The 13,021-nt window shown below is 45.1% G+C and overlaps 1 protein-coding gene across 1 annotated transcript in view; it reads left to right on the top strand.

The window, feature by feature from the left end:
• Positions 1–13,021, top strand: part of Aco1 (aconitase 1) — a 68,419-nt gene that overhangs the window by 37,312 nt on the left and 18,086 nt on the right. The window contains exons 7-15 of the mRNA XM_052718387.1: positions 35–174; positions 2,140–2,311; positions 3,373–3,473; positions 4,292–4,408; positions 5,441–5,600; positions 6,924–7,059; positions 7,776–7,860; positions 8,607–8,763; positions 10,871–10,995. Coding sequence (XP_052574347.1) covers positions 35–174; positions 2,140–2,311; positions 3,373–3,473; positions 4,292–4,408; positions 5,441–5,600; positions 6,924–7,059; positions 7,776–7,860; positions 8,607–8,763; positions 10,871–10,995 — 1,193 coding nt within the window. The remainder of the gene's footprint in view (positions 1–34; positions 175–2,139; positions 2,312–3,372; positions 3,474–4,291; positions 4,409–5,440; positions 5,601–6,923; positions 7,060–7,775; positions 7,861–8,606; positions 8,764–10,870; positions 10,996–13,021) is intronic.

Raw genomic sequence — 13,021 nt, 5'->3', positions numbered from 1 at the left:
TTGAAACGCCGTTCTGCTGTGCTGTTCCCTGCAGGTGTAGGTGGTATCGAAGCAGAAGCTGTCATGCTGGGTCAGCCCATCAGCATGGTGCTTCCTCAGGTGATTGGCTACAAGCTGATGGGGAAGCCCCACCCTCTGGTAACATCCACGGACATCGTGCTCACCATTACCAAGGTAATGAGATTATATAGACACACACGCACACACACACACAAAACCTCCTGAAAAACCAATGACAAACAGAATAAACTTAATGGAGTGGGTGTGTTCTAGAGAGGCTAGGATACAATACGTTGATAGATTATAAAAATAAAATGAGATTAAAAAGGGTTCTTGTGGTTAAGTTTAGATGGTTATCTTTATTCTTTTCCTTAATTTTTAAAGTTGTGACATAAAATACCCAGAAATTAAAGTCATGCTTCTTTTTCTTTTTCTTTTTCTTTTTTTTTTCTTTTTTTTCCCCGAGACAAGCCTATGTACGTAGCTGTCCTAGAACTTACTATGTGACTAGGCTGTCCTCAAATTCATGGAGATCCACCTGCCTCTGCCTCTTGCCCAGCTCTTGTCACCAAGATTTAAAGAGACGACAGTGTCTTCTCAGATTTGCTTCGGAGGCTGTTTTTATGGGTCAGCGTGTATTTATAATTTCGGAGTATCTAGAATTAGCATGTATGTATGGTTCGGAAGAGCCTATCCTTCCCAGAAGTAATCTTGAGGTTGAAAATTATTCCCACACATATTTTACACTTTTGCTACAGTTTTTCCACATGGATCTTTTTCTCTTGAGTTTTATTACATTTTTAGCTCTCTCTGTGTGTGTGAGACATGCCATGGCATGTGTGGAGGACCAAGGGTAACCTCTAGGAGTTGGTTCTGTCCTTCCACTTGTGGATTCCTGGCATCAAGTTACCAACTGAGCCATCTTGCTGGCCCCACCTGGATCTTTTTATCTGTAAATAGCAACTTAGTTCCATGAATAATTTTACACTTTCTTTTCTTATTGTAAGTTACTTTATTGCAACAGATGTAACTACAAGTTAGAAGTTATTATTAGGGCTTTTTCTTAAACTCTTACAAGAATCCTGTGTGTGTGTGTGTGTGTGTGTGTGTGTGTGTGTGTGTGTGTGTGTGTATGTGTAATTCACTTGCTTTACAAAAAAGGTACTTTCACCTGGGCTGTGGTGGCGCCCGCCCTTAACCCCAGCACTCAGAAGGCAGAGGCAGGTGGATCTCTGAATTCAAGGCCAGCCTGGTCTACAGAGCAAGTTCCAGGACAGCCAGGGCTACACAGAGAAACCCCCGTCTTGAAAAAAAAAAAAAGGTAGTTTCATGGTCTTTGTTTTTAAATAATTTTTTCCTGATCATATAGTATAGAGGTCCTTTGTAGAGGCCCCATGCTGAAAAAGCCAAAAGTTTGTCTTCGATTTAATCTTTATGGAATTTAGAATTGGACTTATTGAATACCACAGATTGTCACAATCATTTTCAAAAATGGACTAACAGGGCTCACCCCAAAAGTTTGGTAGAATGCACATAGCTGAAGGACTTTTCTGTGCACTCAGCTGTCTGTGAAGCTGGTGTCCTTGTAAAGTTAACTGACCAGTGCTGGAGCCTCAGCCCTGGCTGATGGCTTATGTGGGCAAGACAGGAGATGGGCAGAGAAGACGGGAGATGGGCACTCTGTGGGGTTTGTAGTAACAAGAGCTATGCATTATGTCTTTAGAAACAAATCATTTATTAAACACTGTAATTGTATAAGAACTAAACTTATCTAGGTTGAAAGAAGGTAATTTTTGAATGCCTTCAGTGTTTCATTCTGAATGTCATTTAGAACAACTTATGTGGTATAATTCATAGTTTTGGCATTTCTTTTCTCTCTTTTTATAAAATAAGAATTATTTGGTACAATCTCAGATCTATAGGAGGGTGGGTGGAGAACTAGTAGAGTCCCTGCCCACTTCTTCCCAATTCCCCAACGTTCATGTCACAATGGCCCTTTTAATGTTGGTACAGCACAATCAGGGATGTCCCTTTGCCATCCTGGGATCCAGTCCTTCTAGGGAGCATTGCAAAGAGATAGTTCTGTGTTTTAAACACGGCTGTCCAGCCTCAAACGTTCCTGTTGTTTCTACCGTATAGCATCTCCGGCAAGTTGGGGTTGTGGGCAAATTTGTGGAGTTTTTCGGACCAGGAGTGGCCCAGCTATCCATTGCTGACCGAGCTACGATTGCCAACATGTGCCCAGAGTACGGCGCAACAGCAGCCTTCTTCCCGGTCGATGAAGTTAGCATCGCATACCTGCTGCAGACAGGTAGGGGAAGGACTGAAAGCAGAGACCCTGAGAATCCCAGCCCTGCCTCCTCCAGCCCACACGATGCTCTTGTGTTAGACTTATTTCCTCTCTGTGGAGATAAAGTATGTTGTGGATTTAAGGAGATGTGAAATGGACCAGTGGTAGCCAAGAACAACAACTCTCTCTGGTACCCCAGAACCCAGATGTGTATACTGCTTTTCAGATGCTAATTGTTTTATATTGGCACAAGAGGCCTTAGTGGTGGTAACTGTTGTCTCTGGGGTGCCTGTCGGGTACCAGGAGCTGGCGTTCACTTACTGTCTTCCCCTTCATACATTGATAGGATAAAGTGATAGATTACCAGCTTAAATAATAGGAAAGAAAACCTAGGATCAGAGCAGTGTAATCACCCAAGGCTAAATAATAAATAGCCTCTGGCCATTATACTCAGAGCAGCTGTGGGTTCTGGGTTGTATTTCTAGTGATGAGGCACTGGGGGTTAAGACTTTAGACTTTGGATGCAAATGTGGGTTCTTTATCCTGCCATTTCCTAGCTGTATTCTGTAGTGAAGTTACCTAATAATTTTCCTGCACTAGCATTTCCTCATCAGTAAATGAGAATAATAATGGTACTTGTCTGGTGGGATCATGATAAAAGCACAGGGTTTGAAGTAATTCATTTGAAGCATTTAGCACACAGTGGCAGGCACACCAAAGTTTGAGGTGATGGGTAATTACTTTAACAAGGTAATGCCAAGAGTGACTGTGGCAAATTAAGGGCAGATGTATGGGTACACCTGAGCAGTGGGCTTCAGCTCAGGATCCTCTTGAATAAGGGCTGTCACCAAAAAGATGAAGCACGTCTGTGAGTAGAGCCAGAATCTGTTCCATACACATCACTTCAGTAGGAATAGTGAGTGGTGCCTGATAAACAGCAGCCCGGAAGCTGAAGGAGCAGAGACGTTGGTGTAGGTGCACAATAGATGACGTGACCTGCAGGACTGACTGCAGATGGGCTCTCGGTTCATCTCTCTAACCCGGAAATAGTAACACGTTCATCTGTTGCTAACGCCATTTAGGTCGAGAGGAGAACAAAGTAAAGCACATTAAAGAGTATCTTCAGGCTGTAGGCATGTTCCGAGATTTCAATGATCCCTCTCAAGACCCAGACTTCACTCAGGTATGAGAGCGCCCTTCAAACAACACATTTCTGCCTTCTGTGGCAGCAGTTGCGGGTGTCTGTTTTTCCGCAGGTGACAGAATTTGGGAAGTTAGTACCTGTGTTGTCGTGATAAGGGAATGGGGTGGTAAACAGTGGAGAGTGAAAAGGTGAAGGACATAACATATCAAAGTAACTTCTTAATATGACTGCTGACCTAACCTTCGTGAGTTGAGTGTTCCCTCCCCCAACTCCTGATTGACACTTATGCATGACAGACTTTATTAGATATCATTATTACAATCCTGGAAAGAAATGGAGGCGTGAGCATGTCCGTGGGTCTGTTTATCCAGTGATTTGCTTTATTTTCTAGGGGTACAAACTGAATCCATGTTTCCGTAAGCAGCCAAAGTTTAGAGAGTAAACTAGACCCATTGGGGTCCCAGTTTTCCTGCATCATCCAGGAAGGAAGAGCTCGTTGAGTTAACAACCTGTCTTCTGCAGTGATGACTTGTGGCTCCACCCCTCAGTAGAAAGCCGGCTCCCCCTAAAAGCCATGTGGTAGCTACTCTACAGAGCAGCAAGTGGAGGACCAGGCAGCCGGTGTCTACCCCGTCTCTCTAAGGCAGCAAAGAGCCCTGCCAGCCCCATGCTACTCCCATGCCCATCTTAATATTGGGAAATTAATTTTTGACCTGATAAAGGATCACTGGCGCCCCTGATTTAAAACATGTCAGCTTGTTTATTTGACTCTTGATTGTTGGGATGTTCTAAGGTCTCTGGTGTGATTGTGCTCTTTCTTTATGAATTCTATAATTGCTTTTGTTTTGGGTGAACAGGTCGTGGAGTTAGATTTGAAAACAGTTGTGCCTTGCTGCAGTGGACCAAAAAGACCCCAAGACAAAGTTGCTGTGTCTGACATGAAAAAGGACTTTGAAAGCTGCCTTGGAGCCAAGGTAGGGCCTTTGGACTCTACCCTGTACCTTGCTTCTTTGTGCCCAGGCTTCCACCCCACCTTGTTATGAATCTTCCTGAAGCCTGGTACCAAGGACATTTCTTCTCCTTCCTAAACTCCTTCATGATTCCCCCATTGGCTATGGGCCTAGCAGCTTCTCTACAGCACATGCCTGCCTACTAAAAACAACCCGTTTATGCATATGCCCTTTTCATGTGTAAGCCCCCTCCTGCAGTGTTGTTCGCCCTGTTCACACAGGCTCTAAGTGCCTGGACTTTTGTTCATGCCTCCCTGTGTGTCCATGCCTCTGCTTCATCCCCTGACATCCTATTCTGTCCAATCCTTAAAGTTCTGTTCAGATACTATTCTCTGTAACATGGCCCCGAGCATCTCCTAGCAGGAAATCATCTTTCCCTCACTTGAAACTCTGTGGCACTCTTTGAGTATGTGTGATTTCCCTTACTGATCTGTACCTTTGAACATAAGATTTGCATCATAATCACTGCTAGCCTACACAGCTCCCAGCATGAAGGCTGATGTTCAGATTTTCAGTGAGTGTCTCCCAAATGAGAGGTTGAAATGGAGTTTATCCATGAGGCATCAGCGTGATACCAGATGTTCGACTGTACCTTACATTATTGATCAGATTAGTTGAAAGCAGTGTTAATACAAGTCACCTTTCTCCAGATTTTCATGAGATCAGAATCAGTAGTCTCGGTCAGGCCACGACCACTAAACTGTATACTTTGCAGGCTAACTTTGAACTGTGAATAGATTTAGTCTCCTATCCTTGGGAAGGGAGGACAGTAGTTGTTACTCACTTCATTCCTGAACGAGATTCAGGACTCACGGCTGCCTTTGTGCATATCTAAAAAGCATAAAGAGAAGTTTAAATTTTCTGGATCATTTCAAAGTTTACTCAGAGAAGTATTTGTTTTGTTAATAATTGGCACTTTTTCTTATTATAGCAGATTGTGTGTGCCCTGTTTTCTTTCTTCTAGCATGTAATATTTTCAACCTTCCCTTCCCACAGCAAGGATTTAAGGGTTTTCAGGTTGCTCCAGACCATCACAATGACCACAAGACATTTATCTACAACAACAGCGAATTCACTCTTGCTCATGGCTCTGTGGTCATTGCTGCCATCACCAGCTGCACCAACACCAGCAATCCATCCGTGATGTTGGGAGCAGGTGAGCACATCTGCTTCCATCCTCTGGGTCTCCTGGATGTGGGAGTAGAATTTTACATTTTACAGATGTACAGACAGATTGGCCCAGAAAATTCCTACGCAGCAAAAAGCATCCAAAGCAAAATATTTGCAGTGGAATTCATAGTGTTTGACAGCCTTTCCTTTTGTGATTAGCACAGAAAATAAGTAGAAGGGAGCAGAGGAAGCTGGATTTCTGCCAGCGCCTAGCCTCTGAGTCCTCCCTGAGAGAGAATAGAAAAAGAAGCTCTTGTCATGGACTTGGTCCCTGTAAGGCCGGCAGGGAGACTTTGCACTGTCTTGGTGCATTGGCAGTTGCAGCTGGACCAGGGCATAGGCCCCTGGCTGATGAAGCTCAGTGTGCCAGCCTGTTGTGCAATGCTGTGAGGTAGTTAATAGTTAAATGTAGAGTTCAGTGTTATAAGATCTCCTTAGTTCTGATGTTTAATCACCTTGAGAGCTTCCCTCGGGTCCAGAGACCAGGGTCAATAGTTCTTTCTTAAAGGGCCTATATGGAAAACCTTTTTAGAGTTCATCTTTGCCACCTAAACTTTCCATACTTATCTGGAACAAGCCAGTTTTCTCGGGGAACACCAGCAGCTGCCCATGGCCCGTGTATCCTCATGCCCTCCCCTCTTCTCTCTGCCTCATTTCTTCTCTCTGCCTCATTTCTTCCTCTCAGCTCTTACACTTCCTGAGTCAGAGCATGCACCATGCACCATTCTATTCCGGTCCTGATGGGGCCTAGGGCCTCTGATCCTCTGCTTTAGGAATATCTGTGGTCTGGATGTGCCGTAGGCTGCCAGTGCTCCCTTCCAATCAGTACACAATTTGTGTATCTCAGAAAAGGCCTTTCCAATTAGAATTTTCATCTGAATCCAAACAGATAATTTTAGATCATTTTTCCTCCAAAAATTAAAAACTCATAAGATATCCCTAAGTGGTTTGGGATTTATTTCTTTTGTTTGTTTGTTTGGTTGGTTGGTTTGGTTTTGGGGAACTTGTTTGTATAAGCCCAGGCTGGTCTAACGCACAGAGGTTTTGCCTCCCAGATGCTGGAATTAAAAATGTAAGTTACCACGCCAGGCTGGGGTTTGTTTATTAAGAGGAACAAAAGTCCACCTGCCTCTTGCTTCATCTCCATGACTCAATTGGGCTTGCTGCATGCATGAACTGTCTCTAGGTAGTGAGATTTTGATCTGTCGGTCAAGAAATGTAACTGGAAAAAACCAGGCCTTTTCCTAAAGTGTTCTTAACATCTGAGTATCTAGCCACCCATTCTGTGTCTCTGTTCACCGTCTCGCAGGATTGTTAGCAAAGAAAGCTGTGGAAGCGGGGCTGAACGTGAAGCCTTACGTCAAAACCAGCCTGTCTCCTGGAAGTGGTGTGGTCACCTACTACCTTCGAGAGAGTGGAGTCATGCCTTATCTGTCCCAGCTAGGGTGAGGGAGAGGGTGTTTGTTTGTGCCATAGCCATTGTCCTAGTCCTGTGTCCTTGTGTCCCGGTTATCACCTTACGGGATCCTGTGAACTTTCACAGCCTTTTATCACCGCGTAGATAGACTTAAATCCCAGCTTTCTGAGTGCATGGGGCACCTGGGATGGTTGGACCCCTGGGATGGTTCATCATACCAGAGTGAATCCTGTGCTTCCGTGTGGCAGTCCCTTCCTTCTCCAGAAGAGGGCACCAGTCCTCACTTGCTCTGAGAAGAAACGGGCTGGCCGTGGCTGTGCAATTGAGTCTGCCTTTTGGCGCGAAAATAATTACTTACGTGGCTGCAGACATTCTAGTCGTTGAGGCGAATGAGTGATTAGTCACCATAACAGTTTCTCCAATTCCCGTGTTATTTACTAGTTTATATAACATCTGTTTTCTCCATGTGTTTCATGAAATTCAAAAGCCTTTGGGAATGCACAGTAATAGGAGATGGAGATACTAAATGACACATCTAGTTCCAGCTTTTAAATAGTCTAGATCATTCAGCTCCTTGTGTTACAAGTTTAAAAACGTGAGTGGCAACCTTCTTAGGAAGGAAAACCCTTTGGGACGGCCCTGTCCTAATCTCACTCCGCTGCCAGTGTTTCTGACCTGTGGCCTCTGGGAAGTGTTCCTGCAGAGGCGTTCACTGAGAGTAGCCATGTCCTTGTTGATACCTAGGTTTGACGTGGTGGGCTATGGCTGCATGACCTGCATTGGCAACAGTGGACCCCTTCCGGAACCTGTAGTAGAGGCGATCACTCAGGTAACGACAGAGGAGCCTACGTTCTGCAGACCTCTTGTTTGAGTTTATATAACATAAGGCAAATTCTGGAAGTTGTAAGACAGTCCTTGGATTTGGGATATGGTAACAGGGGTATGCTCTTTAGAACTAAAATTCACAAGGAGAAATCACTAGCTGTGTAACACCGGACAAGTAGATTAGCTGTTTTGTGCCTTGGTTTCCACAACCATAAATCGGAGGTGATGGTACCTGTTTTTGAGAATTATGATGGTAAAAAAGTGCTTTGAGCAGTGCCTGGCACCCAGGCAAAAGGTCAGTGCTTGCTGCCTTTGACTACAAAGGACTCTAAAATTGTGTATTGCTGGTCATTTGACACTTGGTTCAAACTCAGACCGATCTCCTCAGAAATGAACGTTAACTTCATGGTGTTGGCATGGTTTCTGTTGCCATAGATTTGTAACCCTGGAAAGTCCTGCTGGATCTGTCACTATGTCACATGTCCTTCACATGTTAGCTTCTGCTCTTCCTGGGTAGCCTCACCTGGTCTTAGACTCCAGCAGCAAAAACTGTGATGTTACATGCTGACCTGTGGAGCATCTCCCCTGGGATACCCCTCCCTTCCCTCCTCCCTGTAGCAGGGGAAGTAAGGGAAGGGTGTCTGAAGGCTTTGTCCGTATGATGTGGAAACTGGTCTGACACGGGAAGTCTAGGCAGTGCCTTCTTTGTGAACTGATAACTGTTGATAACTGAACTCTTGCCTCACACAGGGAGACCTCGTAGCTGTTGGAGTGCTGTCTGGGAACAGGAATTTCGAAGGTCGAGTCCATCCTAACACCCGGGCCAACTACTTAGCATCTCCCCCATTAGTAATAGCGTACGCAATCGCAGGAACCATCAGGATTGACTTTGAGAAAGAGCCTTTGGGTAAGATTTTGGTTTCATAACTCTCTTTTTCCAATGAATTGAAAAATAGGACTAGAAGGATTTGCTGCTTTTGTTAATACAAAATGAAGTGCAGAATCTTGAGAGTTGGGCATGGTGGCACATGTCTTTAATCCCAAGACTCAGAAGGCAGAGACAGGAGGATCTCTAGAGGTGAATTCCAGGCTAGCCAGAGCTACATAGTGAGACCCTGTCTCTAAACACAAGACTCCAGAGAGTGTTAATCCCACTGGTCGAGAATAAGACCATTACCACAATTTAGAGCCAAATTTGAAGCAACCTTTAATTAAATACAGGTGGGTAGGCTCTGGCCAGACTCATCTCTGGTTTCCCAGAAAAAACAGCCCCTAAGCGGTGGTGGCGCACACCTTTAACCTCAGCACTTGGGAGACAGAGGCAGGCAGATCTCAGTAAGTTCAAGGCCAGCCTGGTTTACAAAATGAGTTACAGGACAGTCAGGACTGTTACACAGAGAAACCCTGTCTCATGCAGGTGTGGGGGATTGTCCCTGAGTCATGGTTTACCGAGACTAAAGTATTAGATTCAATCAGAGGCAAGTATACATCCTGATGTACTTCCAGCCTACATCCAATCAGGGGCAAGCATACATCCTGACGTATTTCCTGCCTGTGAGCCTCCTGGCCACATGTGATCAAGCACATCCAGGGCAGATGGGTCAAACAAACTTCTTTAGGGAAGTGAAAACATGTGGCTTGTTATCTCCCATAAACTATAGTCTCCAGCATTTCAGGAACTATCTGTCCTTGGGCAAGGGGCTTGCAGATCAGAGGCATTTTTGTTTCATGGATCTCTTAAGCATAGTAATTAAAACTTAAAATGTAACTTTGGCTCTCACAAGAGGAGACAAGAGAAGTCTTTTAAATGTTCTTCAGTGTACACCCAAAACACAAAGGAAAGAAGCAAGATTCTTTTGGGGGCAGCAGGTGGCAAACAGGATATAAGGTCCAAACATATTAGCAGTTTGCCATTCTAGAGTCTTCAGAGGCCTTTTGCCTCCTTCTGGCCTCCTGGGATGGGCTTCGCTTTCCTGTACACCCTGTAGGAACACACTCCAGTCAAATTCCCTCAGTTCAAAGCTCTGTTCTGTCTGCTTCCCCTGGGCTTTCACCCTCAATGCCTCCCTCACTCCAGCCCAAGGAGACTAGATAATGTGGAGGCATCCCTTAGACTTGCTTTTAAGAGATGGAACTCTAGCCATGCCATACCGTTGACCCTCATTGGTTTTGGATTCTACATTTACGGTTATGCCTACTCCCTAAAATGTGTTTGACCCTCAGTCAGTATTCCTAGTGTTGTCATGGCCCTTCGCGGACATGAACACAGGGTGAAAGCTGAATCACCCAGAATCACACATTCAGTGTGATGCAGTCGGACAAGAGTCACAAGCAGCCTTCTTGTTCCGTAAGTCTGTAAGTAAACAAATGCCCTTTTCATAGTCAGTTAGTGCCATTTTTCACTTTTATGTGATTCTTTTGTGATGATTTTGCTTTTTTAGATGGCCCTGGAGCATAATACTGAATTAGTGTCCACTGTTCTATACACAAGAAGCCCGTGATGCCCCTGGCATTGACACACGCTTCATTCAGTTGTGAATTAGTGTGCTGTTGGCCTCGAGTCCCCAGTTAAGGACAGTACTATACAGCCTTCCCCATGTTCATGCATCATTGGCTTCAGGAACCTCTGAGGGTCTGCCAGTGACTCAGTGCCTAACAGAAAATGACAGAGTATTTCAGTTATGCACAGACCATCCCTAAGACACGCGCTACACCTGTGACGATGTCGGTGCTGCATGCCCGCTGTGAGGGAATGATGAGAGGGAGCGTGTTCGACACGGGCACTTTTCCTGTTTCAGTCTATAGTCCACAGAATTAACAAATACAAAACCTGTAAGCTGGAGGCCAAACTGTCCATAATTGTCTTTAAATTAGAGAGCACGTACTACCGGGTTATGTGTTAATCAGTTGATGGAAATGTGACCTATGAGAAGAGATAGTCTTTGTTTGCACAGCTCCTGGAGGAACAGACCTGACTGTGTGATAATGAAAACCTTGGTAACGTGTTTCCCCAGGAGTGAATGCACAGGGCCAGCAAGTATTTCTGAAGGATATCTGGCCAACTCGAGATGAGATCCAGGCGGTGGAACGGCAGTATGTCATCCCGGGGATGTTTAAGGAGGTCTATCAGAAAATAGAGGTGAGACGCGTCACTGTGCACACGCACACTGCTAAGTGGTGAGTCGCGTCACTGTGCACACACACACTGCTAAGTGGTGAGACACGTCACTGTGCACACACACACTGCTAAGTGGTGAGACGCGTCACTGTGCACACACACACTGCTAAGTGGTGAGACGCGTCACTGTGCACACACACTGCTAAGTGGTGAGACGCGCCACTGTGCACACACACACTGCTAAGAGGTGAGACGCGCCACTGTGCACACACACACACTGCTAAGTGGTGAGACGCGTCACTGTGCACACACACACTGCTAAGAGGTGAGACGCGTCACTGTGCACACACACACTGCTAAGTGCCTGCTTTGTGCCATCGCTGCAGACCTGAGGCCACAGGAGCATGAAGCAGAGAGAGACATGCTTTTCTTCCTCTGACCAGGGCAGGGTTACGAGGTACTCTTCTCCCATGATTCACATTTTTACAAACCCCACATGCCACAGATCAGGACAGGGATGTGACGCACAGCCTCAGTAGCAGTCTTTAGACCATCTCTCTGGCAGTTTCACCGTGATGGTCACTGGATTTAGTCACTGGAGTGCACCTTAGTCAGTTGATTGAATGCATCTCTCAAAGAGTCATTTGAATGGTAAAAAAAAGTCTTACAATCAGGATTGCCAACTTATGGAAACGAGAACAAAAGTTGTACTTTTTAAAACAGGAGAAAAGCCAGGCATGTTGGCACACGCCTTTAATCCCAGCACAGCACTGGGAGACAGAGGCAGGTGGATCTCTGGGAGCTGGAGACTAGCCTGGTCTACATAGTGAGTCCCAAGACAGCCAGAGTTACATAGTGAGACCCTGCCTCCAAATAAATAAATAGAGAAAATGAGTGGGGTTCAGTCTCCTTGAATGAATGAATGAATGAATGAATGAATGAATGAATGAAGAAAATGAATGGGGTTCAGTCCCCTTTTCCAGGCCTCAGTTACACTCGTCCCTGCTGGCCAACATCTTCTGGCGGGGTGGTGGTTTGAAACGAGAACAAGACTATAGGACAGGGGCTGTGGACATGGAATTCTCTCATTGCTCCCTTCCACAAGCTACTCACTGGGAAACAGTATCTGGGAGCTTATCGGCCATCTGACTGAAAATGTTTCTGCAAAGATCAAGTTAAGGGATCTATGAAGAAAATTCAAGCCAACTTGAATACACAGTGGCTGTCATTTTACTCACTAGTGTCCATGTGACTCGAAGTCCAATTTTTTTTTTTTTTTTTTTTTTTTTTTTTTGGTTTTTCGAGACAGGGTTTCTCTGTGTAGCTTTGCGCCTTTCCTGGTACTCGCTTTGGAGACCAGGCTGGCCTCGAACTCACAGAGATCCGCCTGGCTCTGCCTCCCGAGTGCTGGGATTAAAGGCGTGCGCCACCACCGCCCGGCCCGAAGTCCAAATTTTAAATGTATATATTCATTATCCATTGGTTGCCTCATGAACGGGGGTGGGACTCAGGAGGCCCCATCCACTCAGTTAACGGTTGCTGGGGAAGAGGAATCATTTCCTTCAGTTGTGTAGCCACTGATAGGTATCCAGGCTCCAGTAACTCACCTGACCCGTGTTCATACAAGCAATGCTAATGAAACTCAGCACATCAGGAAAAGAAAAGGCCATGAAAATGAAGGGGTGGTAGGTGGGAAGAAGGGAATGTGATTAGAGTTGGAGGGGGACATGAGAGGATAATGGGGGATATGCCCTGGACATTGTATCCATGTATATGAAATCATAAAAAAGAAGATATATACACATATATTGGAAATAAAAGTAACTAAAACTTAGCAATTAAAAACAAAAGCATTTTGTGTCTATGGGTGCAGAGCCCGTAGGGGCCGGTTGTTGGTTGTTTTTACTCTTTTGAGGGACCTGCCATCCAGCTCCCAAATACATCACATGGAGACTTATACTTACTTATAAATGCCCAAATAAAGCTTGGCTTGTTGCTAACCAGCTTTACTTAACTTAAATTTATCCTGTCTATCTTTGACCTTGGG

This window comes from Peromyscus californicus, unplaced genomic scaffold (assembly GCF_007827085.1).
Source record: "Peromyscus californicus insignis strain IS unplaced genomic scaffold, ASM782708v3 Scaffold_5__1_contigs__length_169319896, whole genome shotgun sequence".
Lineage (NCBI taxonomy): Eukaryota > Metazoa > Chordata > Mammalia > Rodentia > Cricetidae > Peromyscus > Peromyscus californicus.
Note: the sequence above shows the minus strand (reverse complement) of the source record. Positions and strands in the feature narration are given on the sequence as shown.